The sequence below is a fragment of the Sphaerodactylus townsendi genome, linkage group LG11 (assembly GCF_021028975.2).
Source record: "Sphaerodactylus townsendi isolate TG3544 linkage group LG11, MPM_Stown_v2.3, whole genome shotgun sequence".
In the NCBI taxonomy this organism is placed as follows: Eukaryota; Metazoa; Chordata; class Lepidosauria; order Squamata; family Sphaerodactylidae; genus Sphaerodactylus; species Sphaerodactylus townsendi.
In genome coordinates this window covers 39,073,537-39,095,784 of record NC_059435.1, presented here as the reverse complement: position 1 = coordinate 39,095,784, position 22,248 = coordinate 39,073,537, and the positions used below count along the sequence as shown (strand labels likewise).

General features: G+C 40.9%; 1 protein-coding gene across 1 annotated transcript in view; it reads left to right on the top strand.

Moving 5' to 3' along the window:
• Window positions 1-22,248, top strand: part of CHN2 (chimerin 2) — a 152,218-nt gene that overhangs the window by 69,735 nt on the left and 60,235 nt on the right. The window contains exons 4-6 of the mRNA XM_048511874.1: window positions 3,516-3,547; window positions 6,066-6,179; window positions 7,721-8,009. Coding sequence (XP_048367831.1) covers window positions 3,516-3,547; window positions 6,066-6,179; window positions 7,721-8,009 — 435 coding nt within the window. The remainder of the gene's footprint in view (window positions 1-3,515; window positions 3,548-6,065; window positions 6,180-7,720; window positions 8,010-22,248) is intronic.

The following is a 22,248-nucleotide window of genomic DNA, read 5'->3' as shown; positions in this document are numbered from 1 at the left end:
CAAAGGAAGCACATCTGGAATGCAGGAAGAAGATGAACTGGTGAAATATTAAATCTGTATGTAAATTTTACTAAACTGCCCTTAATGTGTGAGAAAAGAGGATGCAATTGTATGAGCATAAGTCCTTCCACCCCTTAAAGGAAATAGGCCTTGATGATAGTACCGAGTTGCAAAGAATGCAGGGTCCTAATTTGGCAGAGGTAACTTGGAATAGATAACACCCTAAGAATTCTCAGTTTTAATGGATTGAAATGCTAATGACCAAGAATGCTCATCTGAAAAGTTCTTGTTTCCTTCCTGCAACCCACAGATATAGCCTCGATTCTGTTTGTAACCTGCTTTCCATGCTTTCTGCTTGTAGGTTTTTCAGAGTGGATTTTTTGGGGGGGTAATGCTGCTGCATGTTTAATATTTTTATGATTTTAAAAAATTCTGTCTGATAAAACTATAAGCCATCTTGAGTGCCAAATTTGGCAGATGGCATTTTAAATAAATCAGCAATATTTTAAACTCTGTACTGCTTTCTGAAATGGGGAAGACGAGTTGATGTGTGATTGGTGCCCCTTGACCCACCCTGGGACTGTAGAAGAATTGAAAAATACATTAAAACCTTTCATTCTGGAAAACCACCTGCTTTTTTACTGTGTGTCAAATACATACTCCAATGTATTACTTACAATATATGAAAAAGCAGGATTTTAATAAAACAAATGCTACCTTAGCTTTGAAATACCAGGAATAGGAACTACAGGAAATCATTAACATATCAATTAGCTGTGATCTGGGAACAGATTATTTGCTTCAGATGGGAAATTATGTCTTCAGGACATAGGACAAATGCATTAGTCACAATAGATTTCTAGGAAGTTTCTGTTGTTCAGTGTCATAACATTTTCTTGAAGCTGTACATTTACTTTACTGAAAGAAGATCCACATTCACTGTAGCATATTATCTAAGGGGAAGGCAATGGAGTCCAAGGCCACTGAAAGCTTAAATTAGGTATATATACATTGTTTGAGTCAGCAAAAGTTTATATTATGAACCTAAGGTCATTGACAAATGGTTTCAATCAAATAATCTTCTGATTATTCTTAATCTTCATTAAGAAGAGCTACAACTCCAGAGCAATATCTAATGCTGGGAGCTGTTTTTGTACCTCTTTATTTACCCATTAATGATCTAGCAATTTTTCTATCCTTCAGTGCTGTGCTGTAAATTCTCTATATTTTTGTTACTCAGGGTAGATTTTCTGGCAGACAAAAATTTCAAGTATTCTTACTATATTACATTACTATAAGATGTGTTGTTCAGATATCCAGGAGCTGCTGCATCTACATATGCTGATGTCTAGGAACTAGACCATGCCAGAATCTTAGCAAAAACTGGCATCCTTGTGACTTTTTTTTATATCGTACTCGGGTTATGGCGATGCTAAAATGTTCCGTGACATTCTTGAAGATGGAATGGGATAAAAAAATAAAAGAAATAGACACTAGCTGGTGCAAAGACGATGTTGTTTATTTGTGTGCCTTTTGAGATATAATTATGACTTCGAACTATCGCTACCAACCAGATGAAAACAGCCTTTTTGAAACTTTTAAAGTTAAAACATTCTTCTGAGGACCCAGCCATAGTTTTGGTACCAGCTAGTCCTTAAACACATCAACGGTAAGTATTTAAATTAAGGACAAATATAATGGTGAGATTTTATTTTCCAAATGGTAAACCAGCATTAGAGAAAAGCATCGTGCATCGAACTTTGTAAGGAGCTGCCCCCTGCTGGCTCAGTGTGTGTTTGCTTATAAACTCCAACTAAATCTTCAGTGTTTTGTGTGTCATTCCTGATTTCCCCATTGCATTCTTCTGATAAACAGGGAAATCCTGAAGGCATTGTTGCTGTGAAAACATCACATATTTCTGCAAAAACTAAGAAGCCCTTGATAGTTGGTTTTCTTAGGCTGCAGTCTGAAGTACACTATCTTGGAAGTTGGTTGCATTGAAATATATCATGCATATAAGTGAAAACAGATACATATAGGACTGAAAGGCCAGGCTATTAAATTCTGCTTTTTAGTAGCTGCTTTGTGGTTCAGACTATTGTTTTTCTTTCAAATCATTCTTATGAGATTTAAAACATTCCCTAGAATACATATTTTCTACTTCAGCAATTCCAGCAAGAGCGTCTAATGCTCACTGTAGGTAAGTTATTCAGACACAATTATGAATTATTTTTGTTTAATTTGGTTCCATGAAGCAAAACCAAAATGGTGCAGCAAGCTGGGGTCTCAAGGCAAGAGATACTTGGAGGTCATATCCACTACAAGACTGAGAAAAAATGGTAAAAGAGCTGCCCTGCCAGCCTCTTCATGAGCTGAGAGAGTTCTCAGAGAACTAGGACTGGCCCAAGGTCACCCAGCAGACTTCATGTGGAGGAAAGGGGAACCAGTCCCAGTTAGAATCTGCTGCTATTAACCACTATACCATGCTGCCTCACATTTAATCACTGTTGAATACAGTAACACTTACTTCCAAGTAAACATGCACAACATAGATGGATTCTGCACAGGCCAAATATAATGGGCATAGGACATCATATAAACCATTTGGGGGGGGGGGAGCTTTGCATGAGTTTGGCCCGTTTTATTCCCATCAACCCAATATCTTTGAAAATCACTAAACCAGCCATCCTTTTGAAGAATTCTGGGTTGGAGGCGCTCCCACGCAAACACAACAGGAAGTAGATGATTTAATCCCCTCCCTTTCACTTTAGGTTCCAGGCCGTCCACTGTCAGGGAGAATCCGCCCCCGCCCCCCCAGCACTCTTTGCAGGTTATCCAGCATGTTGTGGCAGATTCTCCTAGCACCTGACAGTGTACAGAGTCCTCCAAGCACTTTTTCTCCCTGTGGCAACAAGTATGACCGCCATATAATTCTACAGCCATTGCAGGGAAGTCCTTTTTTCTTTCTCTTTTATGTGTTGCACATGCGCAGCTACACAGGTGCAGCTGATTGGATTGTGGGGCCATCGGCATAGCTGCAGGGCTTCATTTCTCTATAGTTACACTTGCATTGCAGGAAATTTTTTAAAAAGAGAAGTGTCCCTGTGCAAAGGTGTGAAAGCAACCTTGATTGTTTCCATGGGCTCCAGTTGCTGCCTGAATGGGTGAAGTGCACACATGCAAAGGCGTAGCTCCAAGGGGATGGGGGGGGCTCGATGCACCAGGCACAACCCTGTGGGGGTGTGGTGGGGGCGCTCCAGGGCGGAGGCATCCCAGTCCGGGTTGGGGGCAGAAGATGCACCAGTGCACCAGGCACTTTCCCCCCTTGCTACGCCTCTGCACACATGTGAATGGAGAAAAGGAAAATGGGTTCCTTTATAATGACTGCAACAAGGTATACGTATGCTGTGCGGAACGCACCATTGTTTTGTTTTGTAAATTAGTTAAGATTCTCATTCTACTAATTTACATTTAACTGTGTGATTCATGGTTTTTTTTTATTTGTTTGAATTTAGGTGGAGAACAGACCAAAGTACTATGGAAGAGAGTATGTACTATATTATTTGTAAACATTATTTTATAAGCAATCATTTGAAGTGTGCCATGGTGTAACTGAAAATTAATGCAGAATTTTAATGAAGAAGTCATTTGACACAAAATTGCAAAAAACCAACAACAATAGTTTCGAAGTCACTTTGCCTTTCTTTTCCAAACACATTATAGATAGAATGTTTGATTTTATTAGATGTAGTCTAATTTTATCTTTCACAGGATAAAGTAGCAGCACCCTGATTCACTGGAATTTAGTAAAAAGTATATTTTAAGATTATTTATATTACTATCCCACTGGCCAGTGAATAACTACAACTAATTGAGTTGGATTTATATTTTCCCTTTCTCTCCTGCAAGGAGACTCAAAGGGGCTTACAAACTCCTTTCCCTTCCCCCCTCACAACAAACACCCTGTGAGGTAAGTGGGGCTGAGGGAGCTCAGAAGAACTGTGACTAGCCCAAGGTCACCCAGTTGGCGTGTGTTGAAGTGCACCGGCTAATCTGAATTCCCCAGATAAGCCTCCACAGTTCAAGTGGCAGAGCGGAGAATCAAACCCGGTTCCTCCAGATTAGAGTACACTTGCTCTTAACCACTACACCACTCCTGCACACTGCATGTACAAGACAGCGAAGCCCAGGCATTCATACTCTAGAAAATTGTGAGCTCTGTCACTTTTATTTTCAATAACTGACCTCTCCTTTCTCATTTCCTTGTACTGGACAGATCACTTAAAAACAAGAACTGCCAATGCTGCATCTCAGACTTCTTATAGCTAGGGCACCATCAATTCTGCAGTTAGATAGTAAAATAAAAGCAAATTCAGGAAAAAAGATACTATAAATCAGAAACTTATTACAAATTATGTGCTAGGCATTGTTTGGTTTTACACGTTTGTACTGGCAGTCATTGGTCACACTATAAAATAATTTTACAGTATTGTAGAAGATTGTTGTTTTGAGGAGGTGGCATTGCCAATAGAAAGATCCCACTTAAAATATATCATAACTCTCTTTATTGTACCTGTTTTACTTTACTTGAGGAATAAGAGCCAATTCCTGATGAACTTTCATTTGGCATTTAAAAGTGAATCCAAAACCAGCATGTTTAAACTATTTACTCGCAAAAATGTATGTGTTTGAGTATTAGTATCCTTTCTCCAAGTTCATTCTTCCATATCCTCTCTTTTAAGGTTACATTTCATATACAGACCACACTTAAGAAGCTTATCTGAGTTAGGGATGTGACTCTCCATTGTGAGAGACCTTGGGGTCTCCCAGAATTACATCTCTGCTACAGATTGCAGTTTTACTAGAGAAAATGGATGGGTGGGAGAGTGGACTCTGTAACATTGTACCCCACTGAGGTCCCTGTCCTTCCCAAGATTCATCCTTAAATATCCAGGAGTTTCCCAACCTGGATCTGATAACTCTACTCTCCCATCCCCCATCGCTGGCCAGGAGAGATCTGGCATCCCTAATCAGATAATTTGATGCTGCCCCTTAGCAAATAGCTTTAAACTTGTAGTCTTGACTCTCAACAGATAACTTACATTTTAAACAAAGAGGTTTCTTGGTGACATGAAGCAATTAAAATAAAGTAACTCAAAATGCTACTGAAACATGGCCATACAGCCCAGAAGACCCACATCATCCTAGTGATTCCGGCCATGAAAGCCTTGACAATACATTTAACTCAAAATACTTTGTTCTTCACAAGGTGAGAACTGACAAAGGCAAAGGTCACCAAAGCATCATGTTGCCATCACAGGATATAGCCCCAGCTACTTCCTGGTACCCTTTTCTATGGAGAAATGTATCATGTTAACTGTGAGTTCTCCATCTGCAGCATCGTAGTAGTTATCATGATGATACATTTTTCGGCCACAGCTATTTAATCATTATTGCAATTGTGGACAACATGGATCTACCATTTTCTCACTTTAATCTCATAGCTCTTCTCTCACTGTTGAGTGTGTATGTGTGTGCTGTCAAGTCACAGCTGACTTATAGTAACCCTGTAGGCAAGAGACGTTCAGAGGTGGTTTAAAATTGTTTTTCTCTTCATGGGCGTTGAGAGTTCTGAGAGAACTAGGACCAGCCCAAGGTCACCCAGCAGGTTTCATGTGGAAGAGTGAGGAACCTTTCCCCAGAGTCTGCTGCTCTTAACAGCTAAACCACTCTTAACTACTACACATTCTTACTTTTACATATTTGAATAAATTGTACAGCAAAAATAGCTCTACCTGCGTCCGGGTTGGGTATACACATACCCGCACATTTACTCTCATCACATTTGCTGTAGTTTGCATCCGTCCACTTGAAAAATAGTCTGCCGGTCTGTGATACATTAATTGTTTTGCTATGATCTACATGCTTCCCTCTTAGTTAATTAGCCATAAACTCCTGTGGCCCTTTTTTCCTCTTTTCTGCAACATTATTATTTAAATAGCTGACTTTATAATAACATTATTATTATTATTATTATTTAAATAGCTGACTTTGTTTTCTGCCAGGTTTCATGGGATCATTTCTCGTGAGCAAGCAGATGAATTACTTGGAGGTGTAGAAGGAGCATATATTCTCAGAGAAAGCCAGCGGCAACCTGGATGCTATACCTTAGCTCTCCGGTAAACATTGCAGCTTATGTCTTTAAGTGTCAAGAATTGGGAATCTTAAGAAAGATGCCTTTTTGCATATAACAACTGCAGATAAATTAGGGTTTTTTTAAAAAAAAATGGCCCTACAATGTAGAGGGCGGAGCCCAAATGCCCCACCTCAGCTTCATTTCTTTGTTAATAGATTGTGATTGGGGTGGGGTTTGAGGCAGTTTTTCAGTAAGCCTTGCTGAGATGGACAGAGAATTTGCCCAGTTTGCTGCCTGAGGAGGGAATAATGAGCTCGAGGGTGTGGAAAGACAACACAGACAACCACCTTGGTGGAATAAAATTTGGCCACAGTCTGTTTATTGGTATGCTGGCTGAAGGAATCAGATGCGCAGCATAGGGGACGGATCCGGCCCTGGGCAGAATGTCTGCTGTCCCTGAGTAATAACCTTCCCCCAGTCTGATGCATGGGGGAAAAACCAACACCCGAAGCAGCAAGATTGTGGGAGCCATCAGGGCTCTGGCCTCTAGATAAACTCCCCTTGCGGCCAGGGGATGCGAGCCACCCGCAGCCCCTGCCTGCAGTACATATGCTCACTACTCCCCCGGTCTCTTATGGAGGCCCCCACGAAAAGGGAAGGCCCAGCACACAGGCTCTTCCACCCCTGAATGGACCAGTCCCCATGTGCAACCCGCCAGGCTGTGATCAATTAATGCAAATAACAACAAAGCCCAACAAACAATGGGGCAATACTACAAGGTCGGAAAATGAGGGTTTGTGGATGGGAGAAGCCGTTATAGCTCGAATGGAAGAAAGGCACAGGAAAGTCTGACCTCGCCTGGCCTGCCCTTATAGGGGCGCAGCCCCGCCCCTCCACCTACATCACGTGCTCATGCTGCCAGCAGAATGGCCCCGCCTGCTGGGCTCGACGCTGGTGCCAAGCCCATCACTCTCCCTGCCCGCTCCCAGGCGGCCAAGGTAATTCTCAGCTGTGCTTTACTAGTGGTGATAACGTTATTTTATTTTTCTGCCTATGAAATCAATGCAGCCATTCTATTTCCTGCTGTCATCCTGTTTTGGCTTCATGACAGTGCTTCTCAAAGACAGTTTTACAATGAAGGCAGCAAGCATGTCTAATGTGAATTGATTTCAGTGCTCTGCAACAAATAAGAGATAGCTATGTGATGACACCTGGAGCAAAATATAAAACGGTGCTTCCTGTCCTTACACTGGTGACATGTGGCCTGAAAGGAGGTGGAAGAATGATACCAAATGATCAAGAGGGGCGAAAACATTAAGTGAAGGTTTTATATACAATCCCAAGTTCTTCTTCCAAGGGAAAAAATTTCAGTAGAGAACTTCCAACTTACCACACCAAATAGTCATAAATAGTTTAAATAATGTTACCTTTTTTACAAACACCTTCACACAACTGAGTGCTGACTCTATCACCTGTTTCTGCCATTCATGGGTGATAATCAAAAGAACCTTTTTAACAGTGTGCATATTATGAAAAGTTACTTTATGAATGCTAATGCAACAACTCTATTGTGTTTCAATGCAGATTTGGCAATCAGACTTTAAACTACAGGCTCTTTTATGATGGGAAGCACTTTGTAGGAGAGAAGAGGTTCGAATCAATCCATGATTTGGTAACCGATGGCTTGATAACTCTGTATATAGAAACAAAGGCCTCTGAGTACATTTCCAAAATGACAACGAACCCTATCTATGAACACATTGGGTATGCCACTTTGCTCAGAGAAAAAGTATCCCGGAGGCTAAGTAAAACAAAAGCGGAATCAAGAAAAGCCAGTGTAACAATGTGTGAAGAAAATGTACCTGTTGAAAAGGTAAGAAGTCTATATTTTGGAGAGAAACAACCTTTTTAATATATTAATATTTGTAGGATATTTTAAAATCCAAATTCAATTATTTTAAGATACTTTATTTTCACTTTGCATTCAATGCTGAAGCTTTTTAGCCAGCAGTGGAAATTCTGGCAATGAGCTCTTTTTGTTACGGGTACCATTGAAGTGCCTGGATTCAAATTATGCTGTTCTGTTGCAACCACTGGAAACAAACGTAACATGCCCTTCCTTCAAGAGCTCCCCCATTCATTTCTGTCAAAGAGATTTGATCTGTACATGGAAAGGAATATGTGCCTAGGCACCGGTATGATCTCAAGAAATGAATGGGCAGCCTGCTTGCAAGGAGCTTCATGTAGCCAAATCTAAGCACATGCAGGTCTTTAAAACCAGATCAGAATGTGGGAATCTTGCTTTCAATAACCAACTGAAGCAGAAGATAGCCTGGATCTTAGATCCCAGAAGTCACGCTGATTTAGAATTCACCAGTTCTCAAGTTTGTGAACCTTTAATGACAACTGAGAAATCTCCTTTTTACTATTTTTCCTTTGGTGATTGGGTCTGGACTTTTGAAGGCTGGGCTTTTCTGTCTTTCCATCTTGCTTTTTAGAATTCTAATAGCATCATAAATTGAGTGAACAAGAAGTGGTTGTCATGATGCAGTTTGCTGATACACAGCTAAAATAATCAGGAAATGTAAGACAAATTACATCCATAAACAACTGATAAGCATTCTTATGAGGGTTTATGAATATTTTCTGGTATAGTAGATTGAAAAAACATATCAAAACCGCCTTCTGGAATGTTTTTGAATGTTATTTAGTACTTAATTAAGAAAGTGCTTTGCATCCAAGTGAAGATTGTTGATTTGTCATTGAATAGCCCATCGCTGGTGACTGCTAGAAATTATTATTTGTGGTATTATTTATGATTCTGCATTTTGTCCTTTTGTGCACATTTCTAGAGATGGCAAGCAACATATGAAGTTGGTCAGGCTTTGAAATGTCAAACTAGCACAAATTAAACAGGGAAAACCTATGTGGAATAAGGCAGATGAGAAACCTTGAGTTAATAAAACCACAGGGAGTGACATTTCTAGCCTATAGAATTAGTGAAAGAAATTAAGCATGACTAATTACCTATTAATGTTGTTTGAAAAGCAGGCACCCTAGGAAAGAGAAGCAGGCTACAAGGCTGTTATTAATCACTGATTCATATCAACATAATTCAAAACTTTCATGCTTGGGTGCCTGAACTGGAGCTGTCTTGAAAAAACATTCACGCTGTCACATCATTAATAATCTATTCACTGTAGTTTTAAATCCTGATCCATTGATTTTTGTGAACATTACTTCACACAAGAATTGTTGCAACTCACAGGTTACATCTCATGGATCTGTAAGGATACAATGAGAAAAGTGATGGTCTGATTTCCCCTACAACTCTCCAAACAGTCCATTGAATCCCAAGAAATGTGTAGCACAAACTTAATACCCAAGACTCACTCTGCACCTGCTGGTGGATGCTGAATGTCTCAAGAGGAGCTATAGTACAGAGCATGCATAACATTTATGTTGGATTCTGCTCCCACACACAGAGTTGGATTCAACCACCTTTTCTCCTGGTAGAAAAGGAATCAGGCATCCTCTGTGATCATCCAAAAACTTTATGCCGAGAATCGTGAACTGCATGGACAAAACCCATGGGGGATAAGGATCACAGTAAGGAAGGAAATTAAGTGAGATTGTGTGATAAAGCTGGCTGGATCTGTGCTTTTAAAATGGTTAGGCGGAGGATACAAATCTAATTCTAGCAAATTCTAGCAAAAAGTATTTTTTAAAATTTACTTTGGATTTATATCTCACCCTATCCCCGAAGGGCTCTGGCAATTATGGCAATCTTATGCAAAAGGCACAAGGCCCCAAATCCTGGATGGTACATACATACATAAGCCTTTATTGGAATAGTCAGAAGCGAATACATAAATCAGAAGCAAATACATAAATACGTGATAGATAAAAACGGCAAAAGGCCCTCACAGGGACCATAACAAGTACGTTCTATTGAGAACTCTCAACTATCTCCACAATGAAATTGGCAACCTCTTCACAAAGACCAGGGTCCGAATTATTTAACAATAGAGATAACCTAGTCAGATCAGGCAGCCCAGATTGGAAGAAAAAAAATGTAAGTTGGTATATTTATGGATGGTACAGAAGAATATGGAACATGGTAAAATTATGCAGATAATTGAAGGCAGACATGCCTGTGTGCTGGCTCTTTTTGAAGTCAGCTTCTCTCCTCAGCAGAACATTAAGCTATATTATTCAGTATCCAGGAAAAGTTCGTGCTTGATCCACAATGTGCAGTTGGCATAATCTTGAAATACCAATCAAGTAACATGAGGAAAAATTGATCTTGAGAAACATTTGATATTATTGCTGTCAATTTAATTTACAGATTTCACTCAAGAAAAACTACTCTAATTTGCAATCCCACCAGTTCATTTATCTTCATGAGAAAGTTGATTAGTGGTACTAGGGAAATGGATTTTTAAAGAGATGCCTGTAGCTTCCTCTCGAACCACTCTTAATTATGATTGCCAATAAATAAGACAAGATTATTAAACAAAAGTTCTGCAAAAAAATATTCATGTGTTGGGTTTGCTTTTGTTGAACAAAGCAAAAGAAGAAAATCAGCCAAAGGAAATCAGGACTTGTTTGTAAACCTCTAAAAATGGTTTCTGTTTGTTTCTAAAAATATTCTAGAGAAAAATGCTGGAGGAAATTGTGGATTCTGGTTAGTTGTCAAGTATATCAAGGGGGGATATAGACATCCTTTCCTGTACTGGGTTGACAACAGAAATTACTGGACAGCTCAGTCATTCCAGAGACAGGTGCTCTAACTGGACAAAGAAAAGCAGGAACATTTGCTGCTAACCTCTCCACTGTCAAACTACCTACTACTTCTGCTGCCACTTCAGGGGCTGCATACCTACCATCCGCTACCAACCCATGACATGGGCTGGAGGAGGGCATGCAACTGGGCAGCCACAACAATGAATTGGACAGGCAGGCATAGCAGTGGGGTGAACTGGCTGTCCAGTAAGAGCCTTATTGGGGGAGCCAAAACACTTAATGTTCTGCTGAGGACAGAAAAACACTGGCCCTTTCCGCAAAAACGCCGTCCCCAGGGAGCTGTTCACATGGGGGGGGGGGGGGCAGCTGCTTCGCAGCAGCACGAAGCCGCCATTTTCCCACCTCGCTTCCTGAGCGAGGTTGTTGGAAAATGGCGGCTTCCAGCCGCTGCCGTGCGAACGGCAGCGGCTGGAAGGTGCCATCCCTCCCCCCTTTGCCCAATTGACCTACCTTCCCTGCGACCGTCCGGCGCATTGCCGAGGCCTGAGGACATGCCCCCTCTGCCCTGCAACTCCAGAGCGGTCGCGCAGGGCAGGGGGGCGTGTCCCCTGGCCTCGGCGACACGTCGGATGGTCGCAGGGAAGATATGTCGATTGGGCGACTGCGCTCTGTGACGCCGTCTTCCCGTTCGTTGCTGGGATCATTCGTGCAAACGGTCTCGGGGGGGTTGGGTCATGTACACCGACCCAACCCCCAGTGTGGCCGTGCGGAAACGGCCACTGTGATGGAAGCGGTAAGGAAGGAAGAGTGAAAGACACATGGACTGAGAAAAGGGGTAAGGAGTAAAAAACAGAGAGCGACTGGGAAGGAGAAAGAGACAGAAATGCTGACTAGGAGAAAAGGAGGGAGAAAGAGACAGAAATGCTGACTAGGAGAAAAGGGGTGGGTGTAGTAGAACCGCAGTGGCGTAGGAGGTTAAGAGCTCGTGTATCTAATCTGGAGGAACCGGGTTTGATTCCCAGCTCTGCCGCCTGAGCTGTGGAGGCTTATCTGGGGAATTCAGATTAGCCTGTACACTCCCACACACGCCAGCTGGGTGACCTTGGGCTAGTCACAGTTCTTCTGAGCTCTCTCAGCCCCACCTACCTCACAGGGTGTTTGTTGTGAGGGGGGAAGGGCAAGGAGATTGTAAGCCCCTTTGAGTCTCCTGAAGGAGAGAAAGGGGGGGATATAAATCCAAACTCTTCTTCTTCTTCTTCTTCTTCTTCTTCTTCTTCTTCTTCTTCTATTTATTAGAACACCTTTTGAAATGAATCTATTGTTTAAAAATGTATAAACACAGCTTATGTTCAGTCATGCTGTGAATATCCTTGTGCTGTGGTGGCAGCTGTAATGTTTGTAGCTGTAGAAGGGAGAACAACGTTCACACGTTTTCATACAAACAGCAGCTGAGTTTATTATCATTGGACACACACGAAGTCTACCAACGTGGAGAGAAAGAGTAGGAGACCAACTGCAGACTCATAATAAAACACCAGGCTAGATAAATAAATTTCAGGTGTGATGGGAGAATGATCTTATTTAAAGGAACAGCTGAAGCAACTTCATAAAAATCTGCCAGTCAGAATCTGTTGGACAGAAGTCCCCCAAGTCCCACCCACTTTCTAAATACATTTGGTAGATACCAAGAAAGCTATCAGTGGGTACAATGTCACCCAGGGATACTTCATTGGGGATCTCTGGTGTGTAAGGAAATATCCATCTTTAGTGGTCTTACCTAGTCTCCAATGCATAGACTACAGTTAAATGTCACTTGTAAGTGTCATGGTGTGCATATCGCTGGCTTGTTGCCCGGCTCATATCATATGAGACCTTCTGGGAGCTAAAGGCAACATTCTGAGATCTCTCAGAAGGTCTCCCATCCATAGAGTGATGACTGAACCCAGGCTACTTTCATTCTACCAAGGGTGCTTCATCATGTGTCATCCCACCATGCCCTGGAAGATAATTTCCACCACTGATGGGAGCAGCAATAGCGAATTTGGGGGAGGGGGGGGCGGCAAAGGGGTCAGATGACCAGGCACCAGTTAAAATGTCATGCAGAGTTGTGCTGGGCCTGTCCCCTGGCCTCCCCCTCACCAAGAGCAAGCAGTAGCTTGCCTGATTGCGCATTAGCCAGCCACCCACTTCTTGGCCCACCTGTCACTCCCTTTGCTCACCCTTGGCCCCCATTTCTGCCTTGGCCTCACCTTGGCTGCCTGCTGCTGCTGCATATGTGGGGCCTGAGGCTGGTATGGCAACCCACATATCAAGGAGACAGGAAAGAAAATGGGGACAGTCTAACCTAAGATCCATTGATTTAAATGGAAGAGTGGTTGACTTCCCAGCCCATTTCATAGTCTATTGTTATGATGTGACAGAGGTCCCTTCCGCACACGCAAAATAATGCATTTTCAAACCACTTTCACAACTGTTTGCAAGTGGATTTTGCCATTCCGCACAGCTTCAAAGAGCACTGAAAGCAGTTTGAAAGTGCATTATTCTGCATGTGCGGAATGAGCCAATGTGAGAGGGGATGGCCCCAGTCTGAATCAGTGGCTCTGCAACTGCTGCTTGCAGTTTTAAAAACAGGCCACCCATTTGTGTATCTGTAATTCACATGTCTAGTAAAACCTTCAGGGTGTCCATGCAAGGTCCCAGTGTTGCAGGTGGTCCATACAGTGGTCCCTATAGTGTCAGCCCTGACACTAAACAGTTTGTTTACCCATGCTCTGAAGGAAGAACATTTTGTTCTATTATTGATTCATGTTTAATATGTGATCTTTTTGTTTAATAAGCTGATGTGCATCTTATCGGATTTTACAAAAATTGTGTTTATTTCAATTCATACTCTGGCTGATTATTGTTTATTTTGAGAAAAGTCCAAAAGGAATCAATGACAACCAAATGGTTTAGTGGTGTTAGTACATGGTTTGAACACTAGGTGGCAGCTTTATGTAAGAAACTAGTTTTCATGGCTTTTGTTTTTCATTTATTTTCAAAAGATGCCATGGAAGCATGCAGTTTATGTTAATACTGAATTTAAAAAACAGATTACTTTGTGATTTACTATAGGTTCATATTCTTCAATATCGTCTCTACTTGAGGAAGAATAATAATTTGACCAATTATAATTGGCATACACATAAATTGTTGCACCTGTGTGGTCTCACATCACATTACCGGTGTATACATATTTATATATACCTAGTGTGATGTGAAATATGGAAAATAACCACAAATTTTTGGGGGAAAGCCTTAGTTCAGCAATATAAAAGTGAGATAAAAGACATTCGTGGAAGTTGCTCTGCATCCCCCCACCCCCAACCCAGGTTATCCAAGAATTACAATACCACAGCGAACAACCACAGCTGCAAGGTGTGTTTTGTGGCTAGGGAATGGGGTTTGCTTACCTCCCGGCTCCCATCTGCAGAACCATGCAGGGACTTCTGCCTTCAGCAAGGCTCTGGGGGATCCTGGGTGCCTGCCTGCGGAGCCACGCACTAGTGGAAGGTAAGGTTTTTTTTAAAAAAAAAACGCGCCTCCATTTGAAGGCCAATGCCCTGGCCAATGCACTAGCTGTCCATGGGACAGCCAACCATGCAAAGGGGCCAGGGCTATGCCAGGTTCATTTATCCCGACTGCAACCCGGTCATTATTTGCTTTGCAGAAAGGGCCTCTGTCAGCTTCAGAAAATGGCTGTTAGCCTTCCAGTCCCCTTTGCCAGGGTGTCTGTTATCAGGCTTTTCCCTTAGCTGCCAAGTCCGAGGTCACTGAATCTAGCCTGTATTTATTCTCTCTAGAATTATCTGTCAGTCTTCCAGTTACATTTCCTGCCGAGATTCGTTGATAATTATGCCGTTTTTGAACTGATTCTGTTCTCCTTCCTTCTCATTTTGTCAGAGTCAACAGATTAATGAAGCAGTAGGTTCAAAGCAGTCATGACTCTCCATGAGTCACGATGCTGGTATTTTTATACTAGATCTCCTACTGATTCACTTCACCTTATAAGACAAGCACATAAACTGTACTGACTCTCCTGTCTGCTTAAAAGCAGGAGGATGCAACTTTGTTTCTAATGATTTCGAAGAAGCCCACGTACATCTTCACACAAGGCCCACTTAGTCTGAGAAATGTATTGCGTAGGTTTTAGTTCTGCTGATAATCATTTATGGAGCATTTTTTAAATTTGCACCTTTTTTGACACTTCAGTCACCCCACCAACTCTATGAGGTGAAGTACTGTTCTCATTTTACTGACTGGGACCTGAAGTCAGGGCTGGGTTTAGCTGCTTCAGCCGACTTATTAGAGGGGTGTAATTCTATATAGGATTCCATCATAAATTAATAGTCATATAAGCTACTTCAAGTCTGTGATTATAATTTTTTTTAAATTCATCTCTGTGGTCAGGATCTATCCAGATGATTTGAACTGAAATTCATCTAATATTTGGGTAACAGTTACCATTTTCTCACTTTAATCTCATAGAACATTCAGTCTCCTTTATCTAAACTGCCTGGGTAATATAAGAGTTTTACTTAATGGAATGTTAACAGCAGGTAAAGCAAAATGTTTTTTGATACAGTTTTATAGATCTGATTTCTGAATTAATTCAGGGTCAGGTCCTGGATCAAGCCAGCAAAATCTGTAAGGCCTGTTGGATGCTGGTCACTTACATTCTGGGGGGGGGGGGGGATCAGATGTATATTTGATTATTTTATTTAACTAAATATTTATATCACACTTGTCCTTGTGGCTCAGAGTGGCTGTTAGCTCACCCTTTAAGCAGTTATGAAAATGCCCTGATTTACAGCAGAGCATTAGGAAAACAGATAGAAACCTATTATAAAGATATCCATGTTGTATGTTGAAAAGAATAAGCAAGTGTCACTCTTTTCCTTTGTTCTGTATAGCTTTCTGTGACAATCATTTCTGATTATCAGGATCGTATAGGATGAATTAAGATAGTGAAATTTAGATGAAACAATATAACGTGCTGTAAATGCCCAATATTTTATGGTAGCCTTTGTTAGCTTGCTTCATTTAAAATTATCAAAATTTCCTGTGAACTGGTGGGGGACAATCTAATGCTTCTGAAAAAGTAAGAAATTATGTTCAGGTATCACTTTGGTAGGAAATGCAATAGTTATTCATGGCTAATATTTATTATTTGGGGGGGGAGGAAGCATCATAGTATTGCCCGATCTTATCAGATCTTGTTAATTAAGTAGGGTTGGTACTTGGAAGGGAGACATCCAAGGAAAGGAGACATCCAAGGAAGGGAGACATCCAAGGAAGACTCTTCAGAGGAAGGCTTATAATTCAAGTTGTTATTGTCGTTATTTAATTTTGTTTAATATCAGAGCTGCAAGTTCTTTAGCTGGTTGTTGGCCTTTCATTACAATTCAAGCCTCACCTTGAGGCCTAGGATGTTGTAATGTCTGAATGTGACAGATACTGACTTTATCAATCTGAAGATGTTTCAAGTGCCACCCTAATATTTTATTTTTTATTTTATTTATTTATTTATTAAACTTTATTTATTTATTTTATTTATTTATTTATTTTCAGAATGGCACCCAGGGTGCTGATTACTCAGCTGGTTTGTGCCTTAGTCACTATATCTCAACTTTCAAATCATGACCTTTAGTGACCTTCTCATGTTCTTTTTCAATGACCCTGCTGTCACCAGGTATTGTGATGTTGATGGTGGTCACTTTCTTGTCCTCAATCACTGTGTTGTTGTGGTAGTAGTAGTAGTGTTATTGTAGTAGTTATAAATGTAAGAGTGAAAGAGGCATGTGCAATTCCAGAGGGGCATCCCATTTGCTGCAGCCAAAAATAATTTGTGGCACCTGAAAAGCTCAGAAACTTATAATGGCAAAGGTTTTTGGGAGTCACTGCCCTCTTCTTCTGATTCTTGTCTTGTACTTTGATGATCTAGATGTCTGTAAACAGATCTGAGAATTTTAAAAACGTTTACGTGGGAGCCAAATAGGAATCTTTCTTTGATTTCATATTAATTTTATTTGATTGTACTGCTTGTAACACGTTAACAGTAAAGTCCGTTGAACGAACAAATACAATGAATTCTAGAAAACTGTTGGTGGGTTAATGGGCCCACTGAGGGGGTCAACCCCTCCTGCCTTTCATGTCGCCATGGCCCCCTGTCGCCAGCTCACTCCTTGCCCTCCTCCTATTCCTAGATGCTTGCATCAACATACAAGGGTTAATGGCATCCACCAAGGGGAGTGATCCCTATGGCTTTTCCTCCTGCCTGGACCCCATGTCACCAGTTCCTTCCTCTTTCTCCTCCTGTTCCTGGACGCCTGCTGTTCCTTCCAGATGCCTGTATCACCATGCAACAGTTAACAGGGCAAATGCAGCCACCATCAGTCACAACTCTCTCACAGGAAGTGACCAATACTTGTGCCTGCTCCTCCTCAGAGAGCTGCAGACAGTACAGTGACTGTAATTATTCTGCAGTGAGGGAGAACGGCAAGCACGGGCGAGAGTAACTACCACATTCCGCTGTTTTGTTCGTGTTGCTTTTTACACATTCTGTGTAAGCCCCACCCTTAAGTTGTGCGCGCATGGAAGTTTGTTGGAAGTGAGTCAGGCTTGGTAAATGGCTGGAAGTGAATTGTTACCACCATGGCTAGCTTTTAATATAACAAGATAAAGGATGTTCTGCCTCCCAAATCCCTGAACAGTTTTACAGCTATTGTTTTAATTTTGGGGTTCCAGAAGAGATCCTATTGGAGAGAAGTCAGTATCCCCCCCATCTGCCCCCAAGCTAGGGTTTTGTTTCATTTGAACCCATTGGGGGGGGGGGGGGCTATAATGTTGAAAGTTATTACTTTCCCAGCTGGCCTGGAAAGCTGCCACAAAGAAAGAACTTCAGCAGAGAAGGACTTGGATTGTGATACGGGAGTGACATCTGCTCTCCCTCATGGCCTCTCTACTTTTGAGATCTTAATGTATGCTTAGTTGTATTCACAGAGCTAGTGCTTTGATTATCTAGATGTCTGAAAAGAGATTTGGGAATCTCCAGCTGTTAACAATGAAGTGGGATTTTAAAAAAAACTTTGGGGTGGAAGCAAAACAGGCATCTCCCTTTTGTTTGTATTAATTTGATTTAATCCACTTTCCCTAATGCCATCTGCCCTTTCATGCGCTGCATAACTGTAAAGCAAGCTGAATGCCTTTAGAACTGAATGAAGGACAGTATTGTCAGTATAAAACAACACTGGAAAGTGTGGATCAGAAGCCACATGAACTCACAATCTTCCCTGGTACAACTTAGTATATAATCATGCAATTCAGAAATTGTTTTGGAACATTCCACTGTTTTAAACATTTTTAGCACAGTGTTGTAGCTTCTACTTTGTTCATGATATAAAATAAAATAATGTAATAATAATCTTATTGTTTATATCGCACTTTACTTGCATGTACCATGTGCTTCACATGTATTGTATAGCTGAATAAATGAAATGGAACACCAAATTATACCTAACAAGTAGTACTGAGCAATCAATTGTGACTAGAAACTCTTATCATTTTAAGTCTGATTGCAAGAATTAGTATAACTGGAGATTAGTATAAATGTGTAGGTAGGGTGGGCAATAGTGACCTATTTTCAACCTAAAGACTCCATGTCTTTCTTCAAGTGGCACGTGAGCTGTATCATGTCAAATTTCTATGCCATATTGCATATAGTTCATGATGAACTGCTAGTAAGAGCTGCTAGTCGCTACTGTGGTATTAAGTATGTCTATGAGACCTAGATCTTCTAATCTATGCATATAGTGTTGTAAATTCTGGTTTAAGTAATTCCTGCTGTTATCAATATAATGTATGTATGTGCTGCAGTGCAATGATTTCCAATTGCTTTATTTTCAATAATATAAATATAGGAATTAACATTAGATTCCAGATTATGCAGCAGGGAGCCCAATCCATAGCCTGAGATTGCTGGGAACAGCACCACTGCTACAGTGTCTCCAGAGGGCTTTCTGCTTTTATGTGCTTCTATATCTGCCCCTGAACGTAACTAATCTTGCAGTCATTTCTTGAGTATATAGCAGTGGCTACATGAATGTAAAAAGCAATCAGTGCTCATATCTTTCAAAGGATTATAATTTTGCAGGGGCAAAAAGGGGACAAACTGCAAGTTATTCCATGCTTTATCCAAGTTGAATAAAACCAAAGTCCAGCTGCATCTTAAAATCTAGTAACACTTATTTCAGCATGAGCTTTCATGAATCACTGTTCACTTCTTAAGATACTAATAGAAATCAAACTAAGGCCCTTTCTGCACACGCACGGAAACAAACCTCTACCGGCATGAATTGTGCCGGTGGAGGCTCGGAGGCTGTTCACACACTAGTGTGCTATCAGCCCCAACTCCCCTCCCCCGCCAGCTGGAGAGGCAGCTCCACACGGAGCCACCTCTCAGTCGGCCCCCTCCACTGACCTCGTCTTCCAGCATCACTCTGGAGGGCAGCAGGGAGCCTCCAGGGTCAAAGGGCAGTGTGGGCTGGTCTCTGCAGCCCTTCAGAGTGACGCTGAAGGACGAGGTCAGTGGAGGTGACGGGAAAAGCAGCGTCTTCCCAGTGGTGCAGCTCGCACCACACTGACGGAAAGATGCCGCTGGGCAGCCAGGACGGCCCTGCTGCGATGCAGCAGTGCCTCCTGTGCAAACAGTAGCCCAGGGACGGCGTTTTTGCCATCCCTGGGTCACTGTATTTCGCCCATGTGGAAAGGGCCTAAGTCTCCTTTTTATGGGGCAGGTTACAAGGGAACAGGGGTTAAGGGAAGAGGGTTAATTCAGTCATGAGTCTTTTGAGCACAGATCATACAAGTTGGCCATTTATAACCAGGCTCAACAAATCCCAGGGACCAGTCGCCATGGCACCTAGGAATGTCATTATGGCTCCTAGTATTTTCAGCTGTGATCCTATTGTACTAGTAGACCTCATTTTGACCAAAGTACAAAGTTCATTTCACATTGAAATATATTGTGTTCTATGACTTTAAAATGTATGTGCATGAAATTCTTGTCATTGTTTATTCATTAGCTTTTACCTTTCCATGGTCCTGATGATGAATTAATTTCTTAACCAGTTGCTTCCTATGCTGCTTCCAATTTTCAATTAAATGGAACTCCCTAAAGCCATAGAGAAATTAAAGGGAAGTGAGGAGAAGTTAGGATTGAATGGAGCTTTCTGTATTAGTGATATGAGCAGCATTAGTCCCATATTTATTTATACTGGTGTCACAAGAAATGAGAAAGAGACTAAGATTGAGCTTGGTAGTAACAGCAATTAGAAAAATATGGTCATTTCCCGTTTGGCTAAAAAATGAATCTGGCTCCTCAATTTTGCGGCTGACTCCATCAAACCAACACCAATTTGTCATTTGACTTATACAACTGGAAAAAGCAGCTGCAAACTGCAACAATCATGTGGCTACTGAGGAGACACAAACATGCTGAGCATGGAGTTGCGCTTGGGATAAACTTTGCCAGTGATCAGGAACTGACTTGGATATAATCAAGATAAGTCAAACAAGTTGTGCTCAACTGGCAGTGATGTTTGTATTGAAGTTCATAATGTACATTGAAATTTTATATGGAATTCAAATATTCTCAGCTTCATCTCAGGATGGGGGGGTGGGTTTCCCCCCTCTAATATAATCATTTGCATGCTAATCTATTGAAATCTCCATTGGATTATGTCATTAGAGAAAGGCAATGAAAATCAGTAACATAAATGAAAGTATTAAATGGATAAGGGAAATGAAGCTGTATTTTTCATGAGCTATTTACATGTCATTAGTTCTGCTAATAACCATCATTTTGAACTAGAAAGCGTAAGCTTAAAAAAAGGAATCTGATTTATAATAGTCCATGTGGGCCCATAGAACATTTTGGATTAGCTATACATCATGGGTAATCCATATTTATCTTTTTATTGTGGTGATGAGTTCACAGTCCATTGTATTTTTAGAAGCTAGCCATAGCCTTATTTTCATTTTTCACTTTATCTTAATTTAGTTGCTAGACATAGAGGACAAAAGCTTTTATGGAATTAGGACTGGCATGTGAAGAGGAATCTGTCCAAATGGCTGACAGGTCTTTAGGTCCTAATACGGTTGTGTGTGTTTTTAAAAGCAAGAAATAGATGAACCTGACTGAGAGGATTTGCATCCCACTCTTGGAAAGAAATTTACACAATAAGTACAGCTTGATTCTTTGTTTGATTATTTTCATCTTCACAACTATTTTGTTCTCTTGAAATACAATATAAGCCATTGAATGAAGAGATTGATTTATATGACATATTTTCATCTTGCTGCCAGTAATGTTACTCTATGCCACACTGGTATGTCACACTGATTTTCTCCCATAATTGTTCCCACAAAAAGCAGTCAGTTATCCTCTTAATAAGCAGCTGAAAGCTAGACAGCAACCTAACCTGATTCAAAGTCCATGACTGAAGTCAATTGCATGGTTTCTTTTAATTTTATTTTTATGTCAGATCATTGGTTTTGCATACACTGTGCACCAAGACAGAGATATTTAAGATCTGTAATTTGCTGTTATAAAACTAGAAACAAATATATATTATTAAATCCTATTGTATGCTGTTGTCTAGTTGCTGCCTATGCTAGTCTGAAGCTTTTGGAAGCATCCTTTCAACCAGCAAAATCAAAGCATGCAAATTACTTAAAATAAATAAATGATTGATTGGCTGTAAGATAATATGTACATAATGCTCTGTGAAGAAGCCCAATGTGAGGAAGAAGGAATGCTGGAGCAAAGTCAAATAGGCGGAGGTTTCTTCAGGGGATAGAAAAATACTTCAGATCACTTTTAACACATTTGTGTTAGCGAACTTTTACAGTATTTAGTCAAATGATTCACATGAACTAGTGTTCATCAAAGACTAGTGTAATGTAACTTTTCATCAGTGGTTAATAACTGCTAATCAAGAATATTGGTTTAAGACTCCCATATATACTTTGGCAGCATTAGTTCATATATGTAAATAATGGAATGAAAATGCATTACCTTCAGTTTGCTTGACCTTTCTTTGACTTCTTCAAACCATCACCAATGCACACCAGAATGATGACATATGCAAAACAGCAACAACACAATGATTGGATCCTACCAACTTTGCTTAGCTAAATTCAGAGCTTTCTTCTGGCACATTTATTTATTTATTTATTTATTTATTTTATTAAACTTATAGGCCGCCTTATCCCCGAAGGGCTCAAGGCGGCTCACAATATGGCTGTACAATCGAACAGCAAATCCA